This window comes from Petaurus breviceps, unplaced genomic scaffold (genome assembly GCF_028583685.1).
Source record: "Petaurus breviceps papuanus isolate PSGF00001 unplaced genomic scaffold, PetGlider_PUasm1.0 173, whole genome shotgun sequence".
Lineage (NCBI taxonomy): Eukaryota > Metazoa > Chordata > Mammalia > Diprotodontia > Petauridae > Petaurus > Petaurus breviceps.
Window position 1 is genome coordinate 33664562 of NW_027185759.1, and position 27404 is coordinate 33691965.

The following is a 27404-nucleotide window of genomic DNA, read 5'->3' on the forward strand; positions in this document are numbered from 1 at the left end:
ATCTATCTATCTATCTATCTATCTATCTATCTATCTATCTATCTATCTATCATCTACCCACCTTTCTCTTTCTCCCTCGTGTTTCCCTGAGCTCCAGTCCATCATCACCCACTGCCTCCTGGACATGCCCATTTGGATGTCCCAGAGCCACCCCCAACTCAACATGTCTCAAACAGAACCCCCGATCCTTCCTCTCGTCTCTTCCTAACTGTTTTACGTAGGCTTTCTTCATCCTCCACATCTCACTCTTCATCACCCTTCATATCGAATTAGTGTCCAAGTCTTTGTTTCTTTTTCCAAGTCTAGAGCTCTTAATGATTAAGTTAAAATAGCAGGAATTTATGCAAATTTATGAAGTAATTTACATATTATTATGATCCTCATAATAATTTGGGGAGCTAGATACTATCAATTTTCCCATTTTATAGATGAGACAGGCAAGGTAAGTTACTTGTCCAGGGTCACACAGCTACTGAATGTCTGAGAGAGGACTTCAGTGTCTCTGATTCCAAGGCCAGCACTCTGTATGCCAAGTCACCAAGGTGCCTCACATTTTTGAAGGGCTATATTGTGGAAGGTAGCTTTATTTTTTGGATCCAGATGACAGACTTGAGCTCAATCAATCAACAAGGATTTACTAAGCCCCTACTATGTGCCAAGTGTGTAACTATGTAGCACAGTGGATAGAGTACCAGGCCTGGAGTCAGGAAGACTCACCTTTCAAAGTTCAAATCTGGCCCCAGATACTATCTATGTAACCCTGAGCAAGTCGTTTAACCCCGTTTCCCTCAATTTCCTCATCTGTAAAATGAGCTGGAGAAGGAAATCGAAGGACCACTCTAGTACCTTTGCCAAGAAAAGCCAAATGGGGATGGACAAAACTGAAACAATTCAACAATGACAACAACAATAACAAAGATATGTCAAGCACTGGGAATACAAATTCTGTAGTGAGACGATTCTTTCCCTCGGAGTGATTATATTCTATCAACGTGTAGAAGTTACAGATAGTGCATGTTTTCTCCCGTAAGGAAAAGCTTACTAGCTAGTCTTTTCAGTGAGGCAGTGAGATGCATAAATGGAGGTTCAAAGGGAGGCAGTCTGATGACATGTCAGGGACGGTGTCACAGGTACTGCCCAGGTGCAAGCTGAGATCCAGTGACATACTCTAGATCTGGAAAGGACCTCAGGTGTTTTAGTCTCTGTAACAGAGCGTTGTGCTGTTTTCTCATGCGCTGACATTTCATGCCTTGGTTTATTTGTGTCTTGGTCTCTGCCCACAAAGAGACATTGTGTCTCCCCCCCCCCCCCATCCCATCTGCTGGAGTTGGCTCTGATGCCAGCATTCTCTTAGTTTAGGGCTCAATACTGGGACAAAGGGAGGCACCTGAGTCATTGAACAGTCTGGAAAAGTAGCTTTGCTTCGTCCTAACATGGCAGGGATGTATAATAAAGCTATATGCTACAACCCCTTTCTCCCCCATGGAGAAATGAGTCTGGTCATCAGTATACGCAATGGAAAAGGACATGGTGACCTACGTGGTTTTCAGAAATCTACTGAGTACAAGGGACCCAGACGAGAACTTTTTATGCTCTTAGGTGGCCAAGGAGCTGTGTCAGAAAATCTGAGGCCAATCAGGTCTAGAGGACAGCTTTGTCTCCCTTCAGGGAAAGGTAATTCATGGTGCAGGAGAGGAAGAGGGGCCTGGGCCTACCCCATATTGTAGGTTGGGGAAAATAAGCTGAGTGAGGGAAATATTAGTCCTATTAAAACCATCTCAGCAGACAGGAAAGAGATGAAGTGGTCTTTCATACATAACATCCCTTATGGCCTTACTCTGTTACAGCAGACAATTTCAGTGCGGGTGACTGAAAAGAAACCAATTATGGGTGGGCATAATTAATGCAGAGAGATACCCAGGTCTCCTGCAGGATGTCCTGCTCTCCAGATTAACAGATCAGCTCACAGCTACATGAAGAGGCAGTTGGGAAGCATGGCAGCAGATGGAAGTCCTGGCTTTTGAGCCAGCTGACTTCATTTTTCCAGGCCTCTGCTTCCCTGTGTGAAAAGGAAGGGGCTAACCAGATCATCTCTGAGATTCTTGCCTCTGAAAAATCTATGAACCTCCTGACCACATCCTCAGCCAAAAGGTTCTTCAAAGGAATGTTTTTGATCCGTTACGAAATGAAAGGGTCATGCTGTAAAAAGTGAGGCCTAGAGGCAAGCTGACCTTGGTTCTACACCCAGCTGCTCTCCTAGGTGAAGTTATGTTGATGTTAAGGACAATGATGAGCAATGGACATATTTAAGAGATAGAAGATAGGAAGCTACTTACTAGAGATCAGATTTCTTATACCGCCCCAAATTTTAATTTTGTTGTTCAGTCATTTTAGTCCTGTCTGACTCTTTATGGCCCCTGTTGGGGTTTTCTTGGCAAAAATACTGAAGTAGTTTGCCATTTCTTTCTCCAGCTCATTTTACAGATGGGGAAACGGAGGCAAACAGGGTTAAGTGACTTGCCCAGAGTCACACAGCTAGTTAAGTGTCTGAGGCCCTATCTACTGCACCACCTAATGTATATGTATAAAAAAATCAAAGTCCACTCTTCAGAAAAATGCCACAAAATAGGCAGTTCAACATTCTTGGCTTTATTGGTTTGGTAACTGGATACAGTCAATAGCTTGTTTTCATGAGGGAGACTTTCAACCACTTGTAGTCAAGCAATATGATATTGGTTATACACGTGAAGTCAAGAAAAAATGTATTTCCATATTAGTCATATATAGAGGGCAGTTTATCTCGAAAAAAAGAGGAGCTTTAGTGGAAAAAAATAGTAGCTTTTTAGGAAAAAAAAAGAATAGCTCCATATGCGTCAGTGGTCTGTGACATGGCGGTCTAGAGAATGACTTCAGTCTTAGGCATCATTAGGTAGGGCTGCATTGTCCTGGAAGCAGGAGGTGATACTGATAATCTTCCTGGGTTTTGTACCTGTCAGACCATCACATCTGGATATTGTGCTTAGATTTGGGCTCCATGTTTTATGAAGGACATTGTTAACTGGAGAACATCCAAAGGTTGGTACACAGGATGAAGGCCTCGAGTGCAAGGTCTCGGTGAAGAGGGATTACTTTATTCTTTATTTTCCTATCTTCAACACCATGTCTGGCATATGGAGGCCCTTGATTCATGGTTATTGATGCACCATCCATCAAAGATGGCTTAGACTCGTTCTTCTTAGTCCCAGAAAGCAGAGTCAGAGCAGTAGGTAGAAGGAACAAAGAGATAAATTTCAGTTTGATGTCAGAAAGATTTTTCTCACAATTAGAAGAATCCCAGAGCAAAAGGGCCTGCCTCAGAATGTAGTTGTTTCCTTCTTTCTGGAGGCGTTCTAACAGGCTGGATTGTCCATTTGCTGGGAATTATATAAATATGTATGTATACACACATATATACACATACACACGCATAGTTCAGGTATAAAATGGATGTGGTGGCCATTGAGATCTCTCCCTTCCCACCCTGGGAATCTGTGATTCTGTGATATTGTGACTTGGAGCCTCTGATCTCTGCTTGCATGGAGAGGGGTGAGGGGACCCTCTCCATGGTGGCTGACACAAATGAACATCAGCCCCATAATTGGTTTGTGATAAGGTACTCGTGTAAGAGTAATAAGCATTTCACATCCTTTTCGATCTTGCACTTCATTCAGCGGGGTCCATTTGATTATGGACTCCTGCTGAATTTAAGGAGGTGAGAAGCCATACATCCACACATCGCTGACTTTTCTCCCTTTCAATGTTATTCCTTTCACCATTTGCCCACATAGTAAATTGCCTTTGTCTGAAGATTCTGTACAGCAGGGGGTCCATGGCAAGAAATGACGAAATGTTTCCCAGCTGTTGAGTTTCTAATGTCATGTTAATTTGAGTGCTAATTGTTCTCAGTTTTGGGCTCATAAATTTCTACCTGAGTCCGAGATGCACTTGTGCCTCTGGTTCTAAAGTGAAATGGACCATACCACCCCTGAGTCAGACATTTAGAAGAGATCTGTTTCTCCTCTGTCACTTAAAAACAAAATGAGGAGGGCATAGGGAGGAAGGTAAGAAGGAGAATGAAATGTAATAGTGGAATTCCTTTATAATTGTCAGATTTTGAAATGTTTAGATGAACCTACCTGGGTTAATTTTGAAAGGTCCATTTGTCCAGTTTTGGGAAAATAAAAGAAATAATCCTGTAGCTATTGGGATAAAAGAGATTTGTATTTTTGCCATTAGGGAAGTTGATGCTTTTAAATAATAATAAAGAAATATTACAGAGATTAAAAACTTTGCAGAAATATATAATCATTCAAATTGTTTTCTACTCTAGATGAAAGGTTTCTGAATCTCAGTAGTAAAAGGTTACCTATTTTCCAGTACCAGGGATCATAAAAAAGCCAGAGCTGGCTTTTGCCATCTTATCTTTTGTCCCTCCATTGTATGGTCTTTGTCCTCAAGTCATCTGCTCCCTTGACCCTGATGATCAACCTTTCCTTCTGTCCTTGTCTTCCATGATATGATCTCATCATTTTCCAATTTCACTTACAATTCCTTCTCTGTATCCTTGGCTGGCTCCTAAATAAGATCTTTTCTCCAAGGCTCTGTCTCCTCCCCACCACCCTGGGTTATCCTCATCCATCTCTGTAGCTTCAATAACCACCTCTGGGCAGATGACTTATGGATTTGAACTTCAAGTCACCTTCAAAAGGACCTTGAATTCATTGTCTCATTTTGCTCCGTCACTACCCACGGACATCTCAACACCTTGAAATCTGACTTCTGATATTACCATTCTGTGTCTCAAGTTCAACAATTCCAAAACTGAGCTCAGTTTTTTCCCCAGGTTCTCCCTTTTCTCTCACTTCCCTAGTACTTTTGAGAACCCTACTATCTTCCCAGGCTTACAACCTAGGTGTCATCCTCAACTCGACACTCTCTGTCAACCCCTATCCAATATGTTGGATCCAACCTATATCCAATCTTTTTGCCAAGTATTATCTGTTCTGCCTTTGCAATATCTTTGTAAACACCCCTTCTCTTTTCAAACATTGTCACCAGCCTGGTGCATGCCCTTATGTTATGAGAATGGGAATCTGAAGATCTTCCCTTGCCCCTTGGCCCTTTGATAGACTTAAGTGACTCTGAGAACCTTCCCTGATTTGAAAATATACTCTGCCCCCTAATAGGCTGAATGTGGTCACATGGAGCCTGTGGTGGGAGGTTTGTTTTTCAGGAATGCCCACACATTGGGCAGAGGGTCAAGAGGGTTGTGACATTCTCTGATCCAGGAGAAGGCTATATATACCTCTGATATGAAGTTTTGTTTTGGGGCTCACTTTGAGAAAAGTTGTGTGATTTGACCAAACGAGACTCTGGGCAGCTGTTGAGCCCCCCGGCTTTGAAAACCCAGATGTTGGTGCTTCCCTCTCTGGTAAATGACTAGGTATGGATGTAATGGTCTGACAGCTGGAAGCCTGTCTGCTGATCTGTCTCTCTGTCTGCTTGTAACTTCTGTTTGTATTCTCTGAAGTTCAAGGTGTTGACTTTCCCCCTGAACTAGGTAAAATGATATATGTTTGATTGATTAAAGTAAGATTGCTAACCCATTTTGAGTTGCTTTCCTTTGGAGAAGCAGATCTAAGAACCTGTGTTGGCAGCTACCCTGGGGATGCTGGGGTGCTTGCTGCTACACCTTATCACCTCACATCTGGGCAAATGCAACATTCTTCTGGTTAGTTGGCCTCCCTCTCTCAAGCTTCTCTTCAGTCTGATCCATCTTCCATTCAGCTATTAAAGTGGTCTCTGGACATTTTTCCCCACTGGCTGCCCACCTGTTCCTGATGCCTAGAATGATCCTCTTCTCTGCTTCCTGTCCTCCTTCAAGTACCAACTAAAATCTCACCTTTTCCAGGAAGTTTTTTTTTTAAGCAATTGGGGTTAAGTAACTTGCTCAAGGTTACACAGCTAGTTATTTCTGGGTGTGGTGCTGTCTGAGCCTGGATTCGATTCCCAAGTCATCCCAACACTGGGGCCAGTGCTCTTACTCGCTGAGCCACCTGGCCGCCCCCAGGAAGTCTTTTTCAACTCCTCTTTATTTCTTCAATGCCTTCTTTCTGCTATTTCCAATTTTTCCTGCATATAACTTGCTTGTACATATTTGTTTGCTTTCTATCTCCCTCATTACATTGTGAGTTCCTGGAGATCAGGAACTATCTTTTGCATCTTTTTTGTATTCTCAACATTTAGCACAATGCCTGGCACTAGTAGATATTTAATTAATGCTTATTGGCTGACTGATATTGGATTGTGAACTCCATGAGGGCAGGTGCTATTTTTGCCTTTCTTTGTGTCCCCAGAACTTAGCATAGTGATTGACCCATAGTAGGTGCTTAACAAATACCTGTTGACCTGACTTGAAATGGTTCCCTTAAAGGCTGGCAACAATAATCTCTTGGATTCTAGATTCAATGACCTTGTCTCAGTGCTCAATTTCTTTGATCTGTCTGCAGCTTTTGCTATACTGCTCTTCCTGCCTTTGTCTTTCCTTGGCTTTTGTGATCCTTTTCTCTCTCAGTTCTACTTATCTACTCGATGGGTTCAATGATCAACTCTGTTCAGTTGACTTCTAAATCTCTATAATTCTTCCTAGGCTCTCTTATAAACTTCAGTCCCAGATAACTCTGATGGACTATGGGCATTTTACTTCAACATGTCTAAAATGGAGCTTAGATTGTTTTCTTTTAAACTTGCCCTCCCTTCAAGTGCTATATTTCTGATGAAGGTAGGATCATCCTCCTCAACATCAAATTTGTGTTCTTCATACTTGACTTTTGCACACCCCCCATCCCTTGCCTTCCAAATTTAGCTACCAAGTCTTGTCAGATCTCTCTCCACAACCTCTCTTAAATCTCACAGTATCACCAAGCTGGTTCAGAACCTCATCATGTCTCACCTGAATTAATGTAGTAGTTTTGTGATTGATCTCACTAAAGACTAAATGCCTTGAACAGAAAGAAAACAATCCAGTAAGAAAATGTTAAAACAATATCGAGAGACTGAAAATAATTAAAGAAAACTATGAATTGTTATATTAAAAACAACTGACCTGGGAAACAGGTCCAGCAGAGATAATCTAAGAATTATTGAACTTTTTCAAATCATTTGAAAATGCTTGAATACCATATATCAAGAAAGTATGAATGAAAACTGCTCAGACCTTTTAGAAACAGTATGAACAATAAAAATGGAAAGAATAAATTTGTTACTTCTGGAAAGAAACTCTAAAATAACAGCTCCCAGGAATGTCAAAGCAAAACTCAGAGCTTCCAGATCAATGAAAAAAAAAACACTATAAGCAGCTAAAACAGAGATGCATATGATGAAGAACATACATAATGAAGCCCACTTTCAACTGAATCAGGTAGAGGAAGATTGAACACAATCCCTCCATAGTGCAACATCTCCCTAGCCCTCTTTCCCCCCAGATTTCATTATAAAAATATAGTTAGCAAATAAGCATTTATTGAGCTCCTACTGTGATAAATACTGGGAATCCAAAGAAAGACAAAATATAGCCTCTGATTCATAATCTAATGGGGAGACAACACCCAAACAAATATGTAAAACAAGCGATATGTTGGATAAATAGGAAATAATCAACAAATTGAAGGTGCTAGAATTAAGAGAGATTCAGAAAAATTTTCCATTATATTTATGTACCACATTATGTTTACCCATTTCCCAATCACGGGCATCTTCTTTCTTCCCAGTTCTTTGCTATTGCAAGAAGTGTTGCTATATATATTTTAGTTGATGTACAACCAACCTTTCGATCTTTGAACTTTGGAATATATACCCAGGAGTAGGATCTCTGAAAAACTCATCTTTTTTTTGGGCATAAATATTCTCTCCAAAATGCATATGATTGTAACATTGAGAACTCTACAACCTTTGAGGTAAAGTTGTGGGTGGGAATCAACATCTTTCCAATGATGCCCTTGGTATATGAAGTAGTATAAGGAATGTCATTGAGGAAATGTTTGATGAGATCAGGACATGGGTTTGCCATGGGGAGAGAGCAAGGTATAACTCATCAAAAGGAAGGAATTGGTTCTTTTGAGATTGTTGTTGTTCAGTCATTTTCAATCATGTCTAACTATTTGTGACCTCATTTGGGTCACATTTGATTGTTTTTTTGCAAAGATACTGGAGCTATTTGTCATTTCCGTCTCCAACTCATTTTATAGATGAGGAATTGGAGGAAAACAGGGTTAAGTAACTTGCCTAGAGTCACATAGATAGTAAGAGTCCGAACCCAGATTTTAACTCAAGAAGATGAGTCCTGACTCTCTATCCACAGGGCCACCTAGATAGGATAACAACAGGACAACAAATCAGTAGATTGAAGTGTAGAGTTGCCTTTTTTTAAGAAGGGACCACTTAAAAAACAATAACAACAACAGCAAAACCCTGCTACTCATGAAATATATAAAAAAAGACTAAAGAAAGTCCTCTTGCATGCCAGGGAGATCCCTGTGGAGGATCTAAGGAAAGATGACAAAAAAAATTGAACATGATGGTTTCTCCCAAAGAGTGGGGGGAGTTGAGATTTAGACTATTGTGATGAATACCCACATTGATAGAATCACTCATCTATTGCAGTATTTAAAGAAGAAGTAGATAATGATTTATTGATGAGTTAAGATCCAGGATCAAAAGTCCAAATGGAGGAAACAGCTTTGACAAGAAGGAGGATCTTTTCATTCTCTGAAGAAGGAGAGAAGGAGAAGTGAATGAATAAGGGCACTGGGCATTTTAGAGGAATTTTATGAACAGTATTTGCATCAGATCATCCCAATTTTCTGTAAGAGAGAAGATCATAGGAAGAAAGGAGGTAACACTGAGAGGCTCTAGGGAAGAAGATGATGGTTATTACCAGCCAAATAAAAGATGAATGAAAGGAGTGTCACATCACTTGATTGGACCCAATTGAGGTTAGAAAACATAAACTTACAGTGGATCCAAGATGGCGGGAGTTGTTCACCATCAACATTGTTTTCCATTGTTATTGTCCTCCTCTTCCAATACTACCCAACGATGAAGACTCAGTTTAAAGCCCATCTCTTCTTTGGAAATTTTCTTGAGTACTTTCCCAGATTTAATTTTGAATTCTACCAGCTCTAAACTCTTACAATAAGGTCTGAATTATTCATTTATAGGATACATCAAGGCTCTGTGATTTTGTTATTGATACTCTATATGCTAACTCGGGTCACAGACCCTCTATGTCTTGGTGGATGGTCTTTTAGAGGTGTGATGAACAAACATTTCATCACCTTTATCACCAAGCTGGTGATGACACTCTCTAAACTTAGCTAGGGTGGTTGGTGGACAACAAACTAGTATTTGAAACCTCTCTGGGACTTGCCAAAGTTTGTATTCTACTTGAACAGTCTTTGAAAAGCCACGTTCAATTCCATGGCACAGTTGAGCATGAGTAGGGCAGGGGTTCTTACTTTTTTTTATTTTGTGGACTCCTTTGCCAGTCTGTGGACTCCTTTTCAGAATCATACTTTTAAATACATAAAAAACATAAAGGAAACCAATAAGAGCAAAATACAGTTATCAAAAAAAAGTTTCACAGGGCCGAGGTTAAGAACCCTTTGAATGTAAGATCCTTGAGGGCAGGCATGGTTTTATTTTTGTATTTGTATCCTCAGTGTTTGGCATAGTGCCTACCATAGAGTCGGTGCTTTATCGTGCTTGTTGATCTACTGATTCATAGCATCATAAATTTGGAGCCAGAAGAGACTTCAAAGATGATCTAATCGACCTCTCATTTTAGAGATGAGGGAAACTGAGGCCCAGAGATTAGGTGACTTGACTAAGGTGGTAAAGATAGTGAGTGGCAGGGTTGAGCTTCCAACTCATACCCCCTGTCTCCAAGTCTAGAATCCTTTCCTGTCTTTGTCTCATATTTCCTCTTAATGATAATAATAGCTATTATTTACATAGTGTTCTTTAGTTTGCAAAGCTCTTTACATATACTATCTTATTTCATGATTACAATACCTCTGTCAACTTATCATTATCCCCATTTTGTAGATGAGGAAACTGAGGTGTGGTCACAATCTAGTATTTTCGGAGGTAGGGTTTGAATTCAGGTCTTTCTGACTCGTGCCAGTTTTAGATTCATGATCTTATGAATCATAGTTTCTTAGTTCAAGGTGAAAGTAGGAAAGTAAATTAAAGCATAGGATTTGGTGGATCATGTGATCATGGTATTTAATGATAATAACAGAAAGCATTTCTATCATGCTTTAAGGTTGGCAAAGCTCTTTACAAATACAAAAATCTCATTTTATTCCATAATGACCCTGAGAGGTAGGTGCCATTAGAACGCCCATTTCTATAAGTGAGGAAACTGTGGCAGACAGGGTTAAATGACTTGCCCAGGTAAGTGTTTGAATTCACATTAGAACTCAGGTCTTCCTGACTTCAGGCCCAGAGGTCTGTGCACTGGGGTGCCACCTAGCTGGTAGTAGCTATTTAGATTAGTTAGTCTAAATGTATATTTTAAATAAGGAGGAAACCGAAGGCCTGAGAAGGCTTTGCCCACAATCATGTGCATAAAAATAGCTGAGTCAGAATCCATGGTGTCTCCTTTGTATATGACTCTTATGTATATGCTATGAATCAAAAGACCTGAGTGTCATAAATGGAGAGCAGGAAGGGACCGTGATGATCTTCTCGTCCACCATCTCCCATTTTACAACTTAGGAAATGGGCCCAGAAAGATGATGCCACCTGCCTAAGATCATATAGCAAGGGAAGGAAAGAACCAGTTTTTGCACTTAGGGCAGAGCTCTCTGCTTTTAAAAATCAGTGATGTAATGTAGATTCCTTGGATGAGGAGTTTAAAACACAGAGGGGTGCATTATATATATTCTTTCCAAGTTCTCAGGAGTTTTGGACCAAACTAGTCATGGTGAATTTATCCAAAAAGAGGAGCAAGGAAACATTTCCTACAGTTATTTTTGAAGTAGCTTTGTGGTTTAGCATGCTCTTTACCACTGTTCAGTAGCTTTGGAAGTCTTTCTCTATCTTCTTGAGGTGTTGCTATTTTCATGCCCTTTGTCCATAACGAAATGGTCTGACATTTTCTTTTAGTGTTAAGCTTCTCTTCTAAAGGTCCCTGTTACTTGGGGTGGGAGTGAGATGGGACCATGCAGACTTTGTATTACTTCTATTTTTCTGGTCGACTTCAGAGAACTTTGCTTACACCTCACTCATTTTAATGCTAATACTTTGTCCTCCTATCTCTTTCTGGGTTTTATCTAGTCCTCTTTAAAAAATGCCAACCCCCCTTTTCTTGGAAGTTCTCCACAAGTTCACATCAGCAAGAAAGAGGTAGCAACTTTCCTGTGGTTGGTTATCATTCCTGTTCCAATAAATAAGAAATCTGTCTTCACTTTTAAAGACACAGGTTGCTTGACCTTGAATTCCACAATTCAAGGTGTTCTTTTGAAAAAAAAAAAAAGCCATGTAAAGAGAACAGATAACAAAGCAAATATTCCCCTTGGTTTCCATTATAATTTCAGAGATGTATTCCCATCAGAACAAAAATGAATTATGACCTTCCCTACAAGGAGAATAATGTTCATTGATAATAAAAATTCATATTGACTTTTGTGGTTTCTGAAGCATTTGCATCATAGCATGGAGCACTGGAAAGAGCCCTGGTTTTGAACTCAGAGGTCTTGAGTTCAAATCTTGCCTCTAACCTTGTTTTCTGCATGACTTCAGGAATGCTACTTAACATCTTTGGGTTTAAGTGAAATGAAGGTGTTTGATGGGATGGCCCCTGAAGTCCTTTTCACCTCTAGAATCCTGTAAAGGTAGGAGCAAGCCTACATGAATTTAGTTCTCTCTTAACATTTGTAAGAAAACTGGATGGGTAAATAACTCATGCAATTAATGCACACAGGCTATTTAATAAATTTATCCAGTAAACTTATTTAATTAATATATTAAATAAAAACTATTTGTTATATTTATCTACACAATATATTTATTCACATAATTCTTTATAGTTTGGTTAACATAACTTATCTATTTATTATTTACTGAATTGTTATTTAATTCAATTCAATTTCATTTAAAATCCTTATGGACTCCATAAACCTTGATGGTTGCCTATACTTTGGTGTAGTTGATTAATAAATTTCATTGGCAGGAAGGGGTAAAGTCTCTGTTGGGCTTTTAAAGCCTTCCATTACATGGCCCCTTCTTACCTTTACAGACTTCTTAACACTTTTTTTTGCTTTTGGGGGGCAATTGGGGTTAAGTAACTTGCCCAAGGTCACATGGCTAGTTTTTTTGTGTGGGTGTTAAGTGTCTGAGGCTGGAACTGAACCCGGGTCCTCCCGACTCCGGGGCTGGTGCTTTACTCACTGCACCACCTAGCTACCCTTCTAACACTTTTGACACTAACCTCCTTGTTATTTGAACAAGACACTCCATCTCCTAATTCTGGGCATTTTCCTTGGCTATTCCGCCTTCCTCAGGAAGGATGTATTCCCGCCTTCCTCAGCTGTCTCAACTTCCACAGGAACCCTTTCCTGATTCCCCTAAATTCCAATGCCCTTCCTCTGTTGATTACCTCCAATTTATCCTTTATTCTTGATTGTATATATTTGCCTGTCTGTTACCTCCCCCATTAGACTGAACTCCACGACAGCAAGGACTGTCCTTTGCCTTTCTCTGTCTTCTTTCCTTCCCCAGTGCTTATGATAGTGCTTGGTATGCAGTAGGAGATTAATATGTTTGCAGACCAATTGCCTTTAAGTCACGATACTTCTTAGTGATATTCTAATGCTAATTCCCATCTGATTATTGGCTAATGCTGGTGACATGATGTTTGGACAGTGATTTTCTATAGCTAATGTCTATACAAATACAATTTGATACAAGAATATGACAGAATCAAATGTTTACCAATTGATTAAGAGGCAGAGTCTGATGTCATAAACAATACCTATAAGAGCATTGAAACTAATATATTCAAAAGTTTGATTAAATTTGTGTTTTTTAAAAGTTAAATTTTTCTGATATGCTTGGATTTGTAGCTACAAGTATAAAAAGTTTTGGGCTAATCAACTGAGATGTAATTATAAAGGGTTTAACATGGTGCCTGGCACATATCGGGCATTTAAAAAATGCTTGCTCTTTCCCTTCCTCTTCTCTTCATCCACAAGGTTAAACAAAGTGGATGAAAAACTCACTTTGCTCAGATTATGATGTGCAGTTGTATGAGTAGCCCAAATAGTCCATCAGTAAGTCTACTTTAGATAGGTTTTGCTGATAGACAAGGTATTGGCTTCAGAAATGGGTAGGAAGAGGTGACCAAGCTGGTCATTTCAGAAACTGGGCAGTGTTTTTGATGACTTCAAAGTACTTGTTGGCATGAAAGTTCATCTCTTGAATACCAGTATCCTCTTGCTGTCATGAAAAACCATGATCTTAGGAGAATGAAAACTACAAACTCTAGACCCCCAAGGTTTTGACAAGCCACATGGTGGACATCAGTAGGGTGTAGCACACTACCAACAATGAGCTGGGCATCAGGAGTGATAGGGGACATTATTGAATATATGTAGTCAATCACGTAGAGAGAAAAGGAAGGCTGAAGATGAACAGAGGGTTACCCTGATGATTTTAAGAGAGTAAAAGAATAAGAGGAAGATCTAGGGCATGTAGAGAAGATCATCTATAGATAACCCATGAGAAAACGTGGATGAAAACTATATGGGATGAGATTTTAACAAAGAGGTTGTGAAACGAAAATATTCACACCTATGAAATCACATTTGTCTACCAAAGTACTAACTAGTTCCGTTGGGGGATTTTTTCCCCTTTGGGAACTCATCTTTTGTATAAATAGTACACATCATACAAATGATTCAAATGTAACAGATATGGGCTACATCATACTAATTCTCTTTGCAGCAATTTTGCTCAAATCCATTTATTCCATGTGGAGGGATACCATCAGTGCTTTCTAGGCTGTTCATACTAAATCCATTTTTGGAGACTGGTTATAAAGAGAAAGAGTTTGAACTTGAAAATTCTTGTTTGGGCTATAAAACATTCCTAATACTTTTCCAGATGGCATTTAGAATGAAGAAATAGAGGGAAGAATACTAATTTTGTAATTTAGATAACATAAAGATGTATTATCTTTACTGGTAAATGATGACTGAAAGCTATCTGTTTAACTGGAAAGCAACTTTTATAGGTCTATTTAAAAACAATATATTCATTCTCTAGAAGTATATATTTACTCTTGGGAATTAAATTGGACTGATGAGATAAAGTATTATTTCATCCACCTAAGTGCTGAAGTAATTGATATCTGAACCAGAAAACTTTTCTATTAAGCATTACTAAGGATTACTGAATGTTTACTTATTCCATAAATAAATCTTGATATTTCCATCAAGAAAAGTCAGCATATGCTTATTAGATTACTTTATTATTATTAAAATACAGCCAGGCCTGTAGAAAAATATGCAGAATTGCATTCTTTTTGTTGGAATATATGAATAAAATCCCAGGCAAAAACTTTATAAGTGAAAAGAAAGAAATTCTGGTGGTAGGAAATTGTTATTTATTTGATGCACACAGACTACCCAGCATGAATCAAGCTGAGCTTTTCTTTTAACAAGAAAAATGAGCAGCTGCTCTACTTTGCAATGAATACTCTCCCTCCCCGAACAATATAGAGTTTAGTCCTGTGATAACACAGTGAGCTCTTATGTGAATTCAGATGTCCATGGGTCTAATCATGTCCTCTGCTCTCCACCCTCCCTGAAAGAAATCCCCGCCCCCCAACAATTTTACAGAATACAAACAATGGATTTTGTAAACATTGTCAGCCTGTAAAGCATTAGAGATGAACCAAAGGATGCTAGATCTAGGTCTAGAATGGACCTCAGAAGTTATCCAGCTTAATTCTCCCAGTCTACAGATAAGGAAATTAAGATTTGGAGATGTTAAGTAAGGTAACCTGGATGGTAAGCACTGTCCAATATTGACATTTAAAGGGGCTCCATTATATAATAGGAATAAAATATAACAATAGGAATAACAACATATAGCAACTTATGGTTTGCTAAGAGTTCTTTACATAGGTTACCCAATTTGACATATATTATTTGCAGGGCAAAGTCATTGAGGGGAAGACAATTCTCAGTTTTAATGCAGCCTTAAGTTTAGCTGGTATATCCAAGAAAATGGATTTTTATTTTTAGATGGTTGACAATATATACTATTGGTGAGTATTCATTTGGGAAACTCTAGTGCAGAAGTGAGCTGCTCTGGGGAGGGGGCTCTTGAAGGGCGCCTTTGCACAGTTCCCTGCCACTACCATCAGCTGCCTCCTTTGTTTCCAAGTCATGTGAATGGTGAACTCAGCACTATCTGGGTTTGAAGAAGGTGACCTGGGGGTGGGCATGGTTTTCTGAGATGCTGACACGTCTTTCAGCCCCCATCTGCTCCCCATTGGGAGAATAGGAGGTATTAGTGAGACTCCAAGTTTTAATGATGGCAACCACATCTCCAGCAAAAATGTCAGTATGGGATGGGGACTGTCTGTCCAAGAGCCCCAGGGATGGAAAGTCTATGACCTTCAGCTGAAGCCTGTTGGAAGATATACTTTTACTCTCTTAAAATCATTGTTCCTTGCTGTAACTAAAGCCCATTTCTTTTGGTTCTGGTTGCTACTAAGGTGGTCGATACTTTTCCATAACAAAAACTTTCCTTCAATACGTGTGTGTGTTCGTGTTCTCCTCATATGCAGATTTGTTCATTTTAGGCATCCCTTCCTAAGGGAAGAAGGAGATTATTTCTGTGTATTTCTGGGGGGTAATTATAAGAGGTTAGTCATTTTAAATATGTGTGAGAGAATAAAAAATGGAAGTCTGAAAATTACAAGTCAATGGCATATGGCACTGGAATTGGGATCACGAAGACCAGGGTCCAAATCCTACCATCAGCAATACCTATGTGGTTACAAGAAAGACATTTAAGCTCCTCCTCCCCCAGTCTCAGTTTCCTCATCTGTAAAATGGGGATAATAATAGCATCTACATCACAAGGTCATTGTGAGGGACAAATGAGATAATGTATCGAGCACCACATAAATGGTGGATATTATTAAGAAACAATTTCTTGATTCCTCTTTTTTCTCATCTATAAAATGGGGGAGGTGGGTGTGGACTTGATGGCTTCTAAGGTCTCTTCAATCTATGACTCCATTGTTCTATGAAAATTCTAAGATGTGTTATTACTCTATCACCAAAAAGGCATTTGTAAGGCACCTGCTTTGTGCCAGACCCAATGCTAGGCATGGGGGATAGAAAGATGATACTAAGATGGGAAAAGCTTATATTTTAGAGGGAGAGAAGGCATGTACACAGAATAGGATGGAGATTATTTAAGAGACCTGAACTATGAGTTCATTTGCGAAGGCTTCTTCCAGTAAGGAAACGCTCTGCATTTACCAATGCATCTTGGCTCTGCTCTGCAATATAGCTAGTCTTAGAGAGTTTCCAGGATCACATAGCCAGCATGGGTTAGAGGCAGAGTTTGAACCCAGGTCAACTCCCTAGTATGCTTTGCTATCTCTCATATACAGACAATAAACAAAGTCATAATAAAAATGGATTTCCCAGCTTTGGTAGAAGAGAGGAAGGCCTTTGGATACAGATCCCATGAAGAATTGTGTATTTGCCGCTATGATGTTAGCCACAAGGTCACCAATATTTTGGCTGCAGGCAGTAAGGCATGGAGGACTTGTGGTCTGCATTGGCAAAGGGATTATCCACACCACTGAAATGGTTCATGGAACCCTAGAGTCAGGTGAGGCATTAAGGAATCACCTACTCAAGGGAGTGCTTCACTTGGGTCCATGACCTTGTTTAAAAATTGTTAACTGTATTTTAATATAATTGGCTTTTGGTATTTTATTGGTGCTTTATTTTATGCATTTAAGGGAAAGGGAGGGAAGAGAATAATCATTTCTATAGCACCTACCATATGCCATACACTGTGCCAGGTACTCTTAAAGATGTCCCCTTTGATTCCCCACAACCACTCTGTGAGGAAGGTGCTTTTATGATCCCTATTTTACTGATGAGGACACTTAGGCCAAACTAGTAAGTGTTTAAGCTAGACTTGAACTGAAGTCTTCCTGACTCCAGGCTCAGAGTTCTATCTACTGCTTTACCAGATGCCCTAAGAAGGGACTGGCAAAGGGATCAATGGCAAAAAAGATTATGAAGCTGTGACAGAACCCATCTCCCTCAGTTTGCAGATGACAGAAGTGGGGAGTGGAGAGGTGACTCAATCATAGGGACCAAGCTTTATCAAGCATGGACTAGATGCCAGGCCCTGCACTGGGCACTTTACAAATATTATCTCATTTTATCCTCATAACCACCAGGGTGCTATTTTACAGATGAGGAAACTGAGGCAGAGGTTCAGCGAATTGCCCAGGGCCACACAGCTAGGTAGTGTCTGAGGCAGGATTTGAACTCAGGTCTTCCTGACTCTAAGCCTCCATACCATCTGACTAGCTGCTAAGCATGTACTAAGCACCTACTGTGCTCCAGGCACTGTGCTTGGTCTTGGTATATAAAGACAAAAATGAATCCATTCTGCCCTTAAGGCACTTACATTCCATCAGGGGCTGAGTGCCTGAGAACACACAGATTATTGTCCTATCACCATCATGTCTCTCAATCTTGTAAGGACCCAAAGAAATATAAAATGCCCAAACTTAAGCTATCGATGGTCTAGCATGGCTTGTATGACTGGGAAATATGAGCCAGTCATCTGGCCTTTTACTTTTTCTCAACTAGGATTTACTCAACTTATTCTCCAGTTAACCAGATTAGAGACATCTGTCACAGGGCAACAGCTCTGCTCTCCTTTGTTCTCCCCAGACAGTTATTCTTCCCGCAGCTCCTCTGAGTTTTATGATTCATTATCATTTGTGGGATTTACGTGGCAAACACTGAGCACCTTATTCAGAGAATACTCGATAGTTCAAGAGTTTGCTCTGAAAGGTTCCTTGACAAACCAGCCCCACCCTTTCTTCCACTGACATGAGCTATCTCTTTGTCCAGGTGGGGGTCCTCACAAAGGGCAGCGATTGGGACATGCCAGCAGGTGATGCCTATAGAGCTGTGAGCTTGGGGCATCAGCTGGTTGGTTACACTCATTGCTGCTGCTTCAAGGATGATAGGATTTTATCAAGGTGATATGATGGATAGAAGCCTGAGAGAGGATGCACCTTGACCAAAGTCACAGAGGTGTGACAGCAAGTCACTTAGCTGTGATTCAAATCCAGGTCCAGCGACTCCAACATCAGCATGCCTTCCAGCATTTCATGAATTCTCCTTGATAGGCATGACAGAAAAGAACTTGGTCCCACCCTCTCAGGGGTCTCTTGGAAGCCTATTTGAAGACCAACCATCCAACACAATCCTCTTGAGGACACCAGAAAGTATGGAGAGAAGGGAAAAATGGAAACCAAGAGAGAATAATAGAAAGGACCCAGAGAGAAACTGGAAAGGCAGTAAATAGTAAAATAAAATATGAAGATAATTTTAATAATGCTAGTACATCCAATAGTAATAGTAAATTGAATATTAAATTTAGTAAAATACTAAAATCGAAATCTAGAAGAATATAATCCTAAGGGTGCTGATGATGGACTTTTGGGAAATGTGGACCTTTTATACATCTTGATGGTCCCTTAGTTGACTGTGTTCCATTTTAGACTCCACAGGTTCTACCTTTTCACCCCAAATATAGACATCAAGAACCAGGTCCCAGTTCTGACACCCCATTATCTTTTTTTTTTTTAAAGCAATCAGGGTTAAGTAACTTGCTCAAGGTTACACGGCCACTTATTTCTGGGTGTGGTGCTGAGTATCTAAGCCCAGATTTGATCCCCAGGTCATCCCGACACTGGGGCCAGTGCTCTTAATCACTGAGCCAACTGGCCACCCCTAACACCCCATTATCTTAGCACCCAGGTTGACTCAGTGCAAGATTAGTTCTAGACACTTACTCATTTCCCTTTCATTACTCCCCTCCCTTTTATGAGAGATGCCTGCCCAAGAAACTCCTCCCCTAAAAAAAGAACACTTTTTATATACTAAATGGATTTAAAACCACTTATCTTTTCTGGCCTTCATTCCTTAAATTCAAAATAATAATAATGATTTGGTATGTTTATTTTGTCCAGACCTTTGATTTCATTCATGTAGGGCACTCCCAGGGAGGAAACTCTATTTATCAATATAGATGAGCACCTGCCTCATAACTTCTATTCTCAGAGGATTGATGAGGGCACTGAAGGTCATGCAGTAGGTGTGTGTCAGAGTTAGGACCTGAACCCAGGTCCTCTGATTCTGAGACTGACTCTCTAGGCACTACATTGTGAGATGATTATTTTACATTAAAATATAACTATACATTTACGTAGATACAGCTATAAAACTGAGTTAAATATAGCCATGGATATAACTTCCAAATGAATAGGAGAATGTTGGTTGTTACCTGTGTACATATACTCCACATATGCAGGGTGTGTTTTTGTGAAAACCTGCTTCACTTTCTCGATTTTGTCAGCCCTTACTTTCATTGCAAATGGCGTATACATGGCTGAGAAAGATTCTGCTCTGGTGAGGGCTTCTTCGATCATTGCCTGAAAGGGAAACAGAGACATGTGAAGAATGAATAAAAACGTACCTACTTTTAAGAAGGCAAGAGTATAATTACCTTCATGGTTGACTTAAAAAAAATAAACGTATCACACTGCAAAGATAACATATTTGGGTCTTGAATATTAATTAGGGAGAAATTCTAATTAGTTTTGGAAAATATAGTTTCATGTTCAGACAGCCAATTAAGTGGAGAAAAAGATTGTAAGCCAACTTTTTTAAACTGAGTTCAAATTATAGTACAGATAAAAATGTATTCCATTTTATCTTTCAAGGTCCCGTCTTCTACTTGAGGTTTTTCCCCTAATTCTTAAGTCTAGTATTGAAGTTTTCTCACTCAGGCATTTTAGGTGCTTAATCTCCAATGCTTAATCGAGTACTGGAGAAGTGATCTTCAAATATAATTCAGATGCCTGTATGCAAGCATGTTGACCATGACTTGGATGAATAGCATTACCCTCTCATGTGTATTTGTGGGAAAGCAATGTCTTCCTTCCATCCCTCTCTCTAAGTCACAAGAACCAATATGAATGTTTTTGTTCTGAAGCAGGAATCAAGAAAACCTGGATTTAAATTCAGTCCCTAATACTTAATAGCTGTGGCAAGTCATATAATGCACCTGAGCCTCAGTTTCCTCATCTGTAATATAGGGATGATAACAATACTTGGACCTTCTACCTCATGGAGTTCTTGTGAAGCTCTCAAGACATGATGTTTGTATGTACTTTCTAAGTCTTAAAGCTATTATCATCAGTATTGATATTATTTTGTTATTATGAGAATTTGGTGTAGTAGGAAGAAGGCTGGCCTTGGAATTGGGAAGACCTGGGTTTAAGTCCTGCCTCTGAATTAGGGTTAACCTCAACCTTATCTTTTTTCAATAATATTCAATAATAATAATACTCAATAGTTTCAATAATACTTCAATAACAGCTCTGTAAGGCTATAAGTTTGAGATTGGTTGTACATCTGCTTCTTTGGAGGGACTATTCACACTGGAAGTTCTCCACATACTATGCCAATGAAATCCCTTTAAAAGAGGTTTTCCTATGTGGTAATCTCCACTGCTTATAGAACCATTTGCCTTTACCCTGGGCTTTCTATTGGGTATAAGGCTAATACTGCATCATAGCAGACTGAAAAGATGGCTCACAGTCTTCAAAGGGATTTATATCCTTTTCCTACATTCAAAGTCTCAAAGTGGGGGCAGAAAGCAGCAGTGACTACAGTCATTTTCCATTATAGAAGCTGGTGTAAAAGGACATTACCAAAATCCATCTCATTTCCATACCCCACAACTGTGACAAAGAATAATCAATAAAGAAAAGGAGCGATCTGTATTTTCAAATGGGAAGAAGGTAACACCGAATAATGTCATTACAAGCTCATTCTTTCATAAACAAGCTTCTGGTGGGAATAAGAAACAGAACCTCAGTAATGGGGAGCCATTTTTATTCTGAAAAGTTAGGTAAAAGCTATAATTTGGCACTTCCTAAATGATGGCGGCTGGCCCCAGACTTGTTTGCCTTTCCAGTAAGTTAGCAGTGTGAACAGGAAGTCATTTTGAATGTAGGGGTCAGCCTCTCCCTAAGAATGGCACTTGAGGATTGTGTGAAAATGAATGGCCAGGCAAATTTACTGTGTGAAAGTAATGATATTGTCCATTATCGGTGAAGGGATCATCTTTCTTCTAAGTCACTGCTGTCGAAATTGAAAGAAGTAAAAAATCAACTAGGTGAGGAGAGGGAAGACGTAGGTGATTAGGCAAACTGAAAGGCATAGGTGGCTCTGCTATGGGGACTCCAGCCAGGACCACCCAGCTAGGAGCTAAGGCCTGGCTGGAGGGGCCAGGCAGATCTGGAAGACTGGAATTCAGGAAGCCAAACTGGGCAACATTGGACCTTGGGGAGGAGGCTGAGCCACAGGGACGGGGCACTAAAAACAAGACAGCTTGACACTCAGCCTGAGGACTACTCCAACTTTTAGCTAGCTGAGGTAAAGAGGGTAGAAATATACCTCCTAGCTGGAGTGGGGTGAGTTGATAGAACACAGAGAAGTACTTGGCATCCTTGTCCCTCAGTATGGCGCCACTTCTTGCTGGAGATTCATGGAGCTTAGCTTCCAGTGACTGCCTCCATGACCTTTCTGAATGTCTAGGAGGAGGTGACTTTCGGTTGCCTCCTGGGGAACCCTTTCCCTCCTCAAATGATGCATATTTTCTGTTCCCATATATCACATATGCCCACAGATTAAGAGGTGGAAGGGAAACAACAGGTCATCTCCTACCATCCTCTCATTTTTCAGATGAGGAAAATGGGTCCCAGAGAAGCAATAAGTCTTGCCCATGGTCATGGAATTGGAACTTGGGTCATGGAATCAAAGCTTTAGAGCAGGAAGGGACCATAGAAACCAACACAGATAGCCATTTCACAGATAAGGAAACTGAGGCTCAGTGAGCTTAAGTGCTTTGCCCAAGACCACACAAGTAGTAAGGATCAGAGGAGTCATTGGAATTGAGGTTTCTCTAGCTCTGAAGGACTTCTCAGTGTGCCATGCTTTCTCCAAAAACATGCCAGTAGCAACATACTTTACCACAGCCATGCTTGGCAAGTTGACTCAAGTCCCTTAATCTTTCCATCTGTTTCCTCAACAGCAAAATGAGAGGGATGAGCTTTTGGACATTTAAGGTCCCTTTTAGCTTGAAGCCTATGGCTCTATGACAGTCCAGGTCTAAGGATAGGCAGTGATGCAGATTAGGGGTAACTTCTTTCACTAATGCCATTTCTAGGTGGTTCATAATTTTGATTTCCTCGGCCTTCCCAGTACAAAATCATGGCCCACAGCTCTGTAGAAGGCATGAACATGTCCTTTCTGGAGAGGCAGTCAACCTTGGTGGTCTGAGCCTCCGCTTCCAGGGTTGCATCGGGGGCACGAGGATCATCATCATCTCTACCACAGGGCCATTTTTCCCCTCTACTAAACGATGTGAAGTAGTTCATGATGGGGATGTTTTCTTGGAATCATGGCAGGATGTGGCTGCTGTGGCTTTGATTCCAAAGTATTGGAGGCTCCATTTGTCACAGTAATATCTTGTGACTTGAAGTCTGGCCCCAGGTTTTTGAAAGCTGAAAAAGGAAATCAAACCCTGATACTGTGAAAATGAAACTAAGGAGTACACATACTTTTTTTTTTCTGACAAGAAAAGCAGATCTTAGATCGTTTTTGGTAATAGCTGAACCCTCACAAATGAAAATAAAATAAATTTCAGTTCACTTTACTTCTTATTTATTGTCCATTGAAGACTCCCCTTGAGTTTGGATATATGGAGAGGAAGGGGACCAGATGGGGAGCAGCAGCTGCCAAAAGACGAGGCTTACAAAAAAGGAGTAAGATGAAAAGTAATGTTTTGTAATTTGATAAAAAGTAATCTTCTGTGGGATTCTCTCTTCTTCTGACATGTGTAAGAGCTGCCTAGAGCCTATGGGGACATTAGTTAATTAGAAAGTTTAGGCATCACTCAGTATGGTAACAGGCCAATTTATTTTTGGATGAATTTCCTTACTGTTGCATTATTTCTGAATTTGTATATTCTTTCTTATTTGGTAAATAAATAAATATTGGAAATTTGGACTCTTGTGGCCTAGAGAACAGGCCATTTGGTGATCAGCTAGAGGGACTGGGGATATCTCTCCTAGAGAGAAGATATGATAGCTATCTAAGTATTTGAAGGGCTATCAGGCAGAGAAAGGCAGAATTAAAAGCAATGGCTAAAAATGGCAGAGGGGCAGCTTTAGGCTTAATATATGGGGGGAAAAGGTCCTAAAAAGTGGAATGGGATGACATTAGTAGTAGCTGCCCATTATGGGAAGCCTTCTAGCAGAGCCTACATGACTACTCGCTGGTAGAGGAGAGTATGATTTGGGCTAGATGGCCTTTTAACTCTGCAGTTCTGAGGATATGTGATTTGGGGTTTTAGGGAAGAACACCTAGATATTACAGCAGAGGCAGTCGGAAGGTACATGTAAGTAGGGCTTAGGTGTGTGCAAGATTGCTGACCTCAGAGAGTTGGTTTGATTCCAGGAGCTACCATGAGGCTAAGAGACTAGAGTTGGGATCTAATAATCAGAAAAGTTGAGAAATAAAGGAGCCCTAAGGTCCGAAGGCAAGCCTCTCGGCTGGATCTGAGAAGAGGAGCTGGTGCTCCAGGAAGCTGATTGGAAATCTGCAAAGATGAATAAGAGTCCTTCATTCTTCATAGTGACACATTTCTCCCAGGTGTTCCTCACCTTGCTACACCATAGACAATTTGGTGGATGCTTTAGTGACCATGGAAGTCCAACCCAATTGTTGACTTGGTTACTTGAAGTACAGTAAAAACTCTTTGCTTTGGAATAATTGGGGTGATGGGATATGCCTGTCTTTAAAAAAAAAGAAATAAAATTTAATTGTTTTCAAGTGGTTATAGTGGCTCAAACTAGGCCAATATTGTTACCCAGCAGAGAAGTCCTTAGAGGACCTGCTATAACAGATAGAGAAGAATGTTGCACGATTTGGATCTCAAATACAGATTAAATGGGTGCTTCAAAAATGTTTAAGTATGCTTGAAAACAGCTTATTTTCATAAGTAGTCGAAGCATTCATCTTGTAGTCTTGATAATGATATTGCGGGGCAGGGAAGTATGTTAATATTATGTATGAAGAAATATTAACAAGTTAAGAGAGGCAGGCTCATCACCGAGTTGGCCACAGAATGATGAAATATTGGTTGCAGCAACTCTTGAAAATCATTTATTAAAGTTGTAGAAGGGTTTGCAATCTATGGCCATTGGGGATAAGGGAAGGTAGCATTCACATGAATGGAATGTCAGGTCCTTGAAGTGATGAAAGTTCCATTGTGGCCAGTAGGTACTGTTAATACTCCCATTTTACAGATGAGGAAGCAGGTTGAGAGGTTAAATGACTTGGTCCAGTGTTGAAGCCCAGGTTCTGAACTCCCAGATTTTTGTATATGAATCAATATATTTGGTAACTTTAGGCAGTCCATGAAAAGTCTTTGAAGGGGAAGAAAATGGAAGTTTCTGACGTGTAATGATGGGTTACCTCTGGTTCCCAGCAAGGCCATCTGCCCCAGAACTAGTTAGAGAGAATTAAAAATCTAAGGAATTGGGTTTATATAGGCATCCTTCAATGGGGTAAATGCCTCAGTGTGGCTGGACCCCTGATGAACCACTGAATTGGTCAGAGAAGAGAGGGAGAGATAAGCAGGGGGTCATGAATGAAAGGGCACTGAACTTGAAATGGCCCATAGAGAGAGAGGACAAAGGAAGGGGTCAAGGGCATTGGGCTCAGGGAGACAAGGATGGGTCAGACTTGACATGACTCTTAGATTTCTTTAGTTTCAGTTTCTGTTATATAATCATTTGGCTTGTTTCATGTCTCTTTTCTTCTCTTCTAAACTCTTTTCAATATAGATTAAAAAATAGTCTGAAGATCCCTGCACAGTGAATTCTTGAGCTTTTTATTTGTCACGAATTCCCACTAGACTGCTCCTTGAGACAGGGCGATTTGTTTCCCTGGCAGCACCTACCATGGTATTGTGTATTCAATAGATGCTTTATAAATATGGGATATTTTTGTTGAAGTCTTTGAGGCCTTTTCATCAGCAATAATAAATAATAATAATCACTAGCATTTATATAGAAATTTTTTTTTTTATATTTTTAAGCAATCGGGATTAAGTAACTTGCTCAAGGTTACACGGCCAGTCATTTCTGGGTGTGGTGCTGAGTGTCCGAGCCTGGGATTTGATCTCCAGGTCATCCCAACACTGGAGCCGGTGCTCCTACTCGCCGAGCCACCTGGCCACCCCTAAGCAATTGGGGTTAAGTAACTTGCTCAAGGTTACACGGCCAGGTGTTTCTGGGTGGGTGCTAAGTGTCTGAGCCCGGGATTCGATCTCCAGGTCTTCTCTACACTGGAGCCGGTGCTCGTACTTGCTGTGCTACCTGGCCGCCCCCATTTATATAGAAATTTAAGGTTTGTGAAGTGTTTTACAAATTTTAACTCACTTTATCTTCACAATAATCCAGGGAGGCAGGGGCTGTTATTTTCTCCATCTTACAAATGAGGAAACTGAGGCACAGAAATTAAATAAAATGAGGGAGTTGGAACTTTCAGCTCCCTTCTGGCTCTAAATGCATGTTCCTATGTTGGTAAAAAAGATTGTGTCCAAAGGGAGATCATCCCATGTACTCAGGGACACTGTGTGTCTACCAGGTCTTTGGATCTCAGACTCAGGCTGTTGTGGGGACTAGTGGCTTCCTCACACTGGAGGTCTTCAAACAGCAACTGCTATGGGTGACCACGTATCAATAGTTTTGCAGAGAAGATTCTAGTTGGACTAAAAGTTCTCAGAGATCCCTTCTTACTCTTAAAGTCTGGGATTCTGACTCTTAGGTTTAAACATCATGGTAATACATTGTTCTGCTTGGAATTTTAGAACCGGGGGCACATGGCCTCAGAGACTGTTGGGCCCAACTCCCTCATTATTCATACAAGGGACCTAAGGTCTAATAATCACATAGGTGCTTAATATTTTGAAGCAGCTAATTTGTGCTGTGAAAAGACCTGGACTTGGAGTTAGGAAGTTGTTGTTGAGTTATTTCAGTCTTGTTCAACTCTCTGTGACCCCATTTGGGGTTTCCTGACAAGGTTACTGGAGTGGTTTGCTATTTCCTTCTCTAGCTCATTTTAAAGATGAGGAAACTGAGGCAAACAGAGTTAAATGACTTGCCCAGGGTCACTTACCTAGTTAGTGTTGGAGGCCATATTTGAACTCAGGAAGGTGAGTCTTCCTGACTCTAGGCTTGGTGCTCTATCCACTATGATGCCACCTAGCTGCTGGAGTCAAATCCAGCCTCAGATACTATCTGTATAACTCTGGGGCAAGTCACTTCACCTTTCTGTCTCAGTTTCCCAATCTGTAAAATGGTACTAATAATAGCATCTACCTCCCAGGGTTGTTGTCAAGATAAAATGAAATAGTATTTGTAGGGTACTTTGTAAACCTTAAAGTGCTACCTAAATGATAATAGCTAATTATTATTATTGTCTTTATCATTAACTGCTATTTGAAGCTAAGATCTCATGAAAAATGTATAAACAAATGCAAATTAAGAACTGGGATATCCTTTGATCTGCTGATAGTCTAATATAGTTGAATCTAAGGTTTGTGTGTTATATTTAATAAATGAAAAAACTGTTTAAGGGAATTCATTATTAAAGGCATTAAAAAAACTCATAGTGTTTTCTTCATAATAAAGAATGCAAGTTTTGCTACCATATTCTTTAACTATAGCCCCTGCAAGTTAGTTAATTTGGAAAATCTAGTTATCTTGACATATCAGAGACAAAAGTCTTTTTTTGTCAGGTGGTGGGCATTCTCTCTCTCTCTCCCCCCCCCCCCTTTCCACAATAGTTGGGTATGACTACTGAGGATTTTTGTTAATGTAACATATGTCAGAGTAACAGATGTATGAGGCAACTGTTAGCCCTTCTCTTGTCCATTACTGT

At 40.1% G+C, this 27404-nt stretch overlaps 1 protein-coding gene across 1 annotated transcript in view; it reads right to left on the reverse strand.

Moving 5' to 3' along the window:
- Positions 1-27404, reverse strand: part of SPATA16 (spermatogenesis associated 16) — a 267544-nt gene that overhangs the window by 58144 nt on the left and 181996 nt on the right. Inside the window, exon 5 of the mRNA XM_069083668.1 lies at positions 19669-19816. Within this exon, the coding sequence (XP_068939769.1) occupies positions 19669-19816 (148 nt within the window). The remainder of the gene's footprint in view (positions 1-19668; positions 19817-27404) is intronic.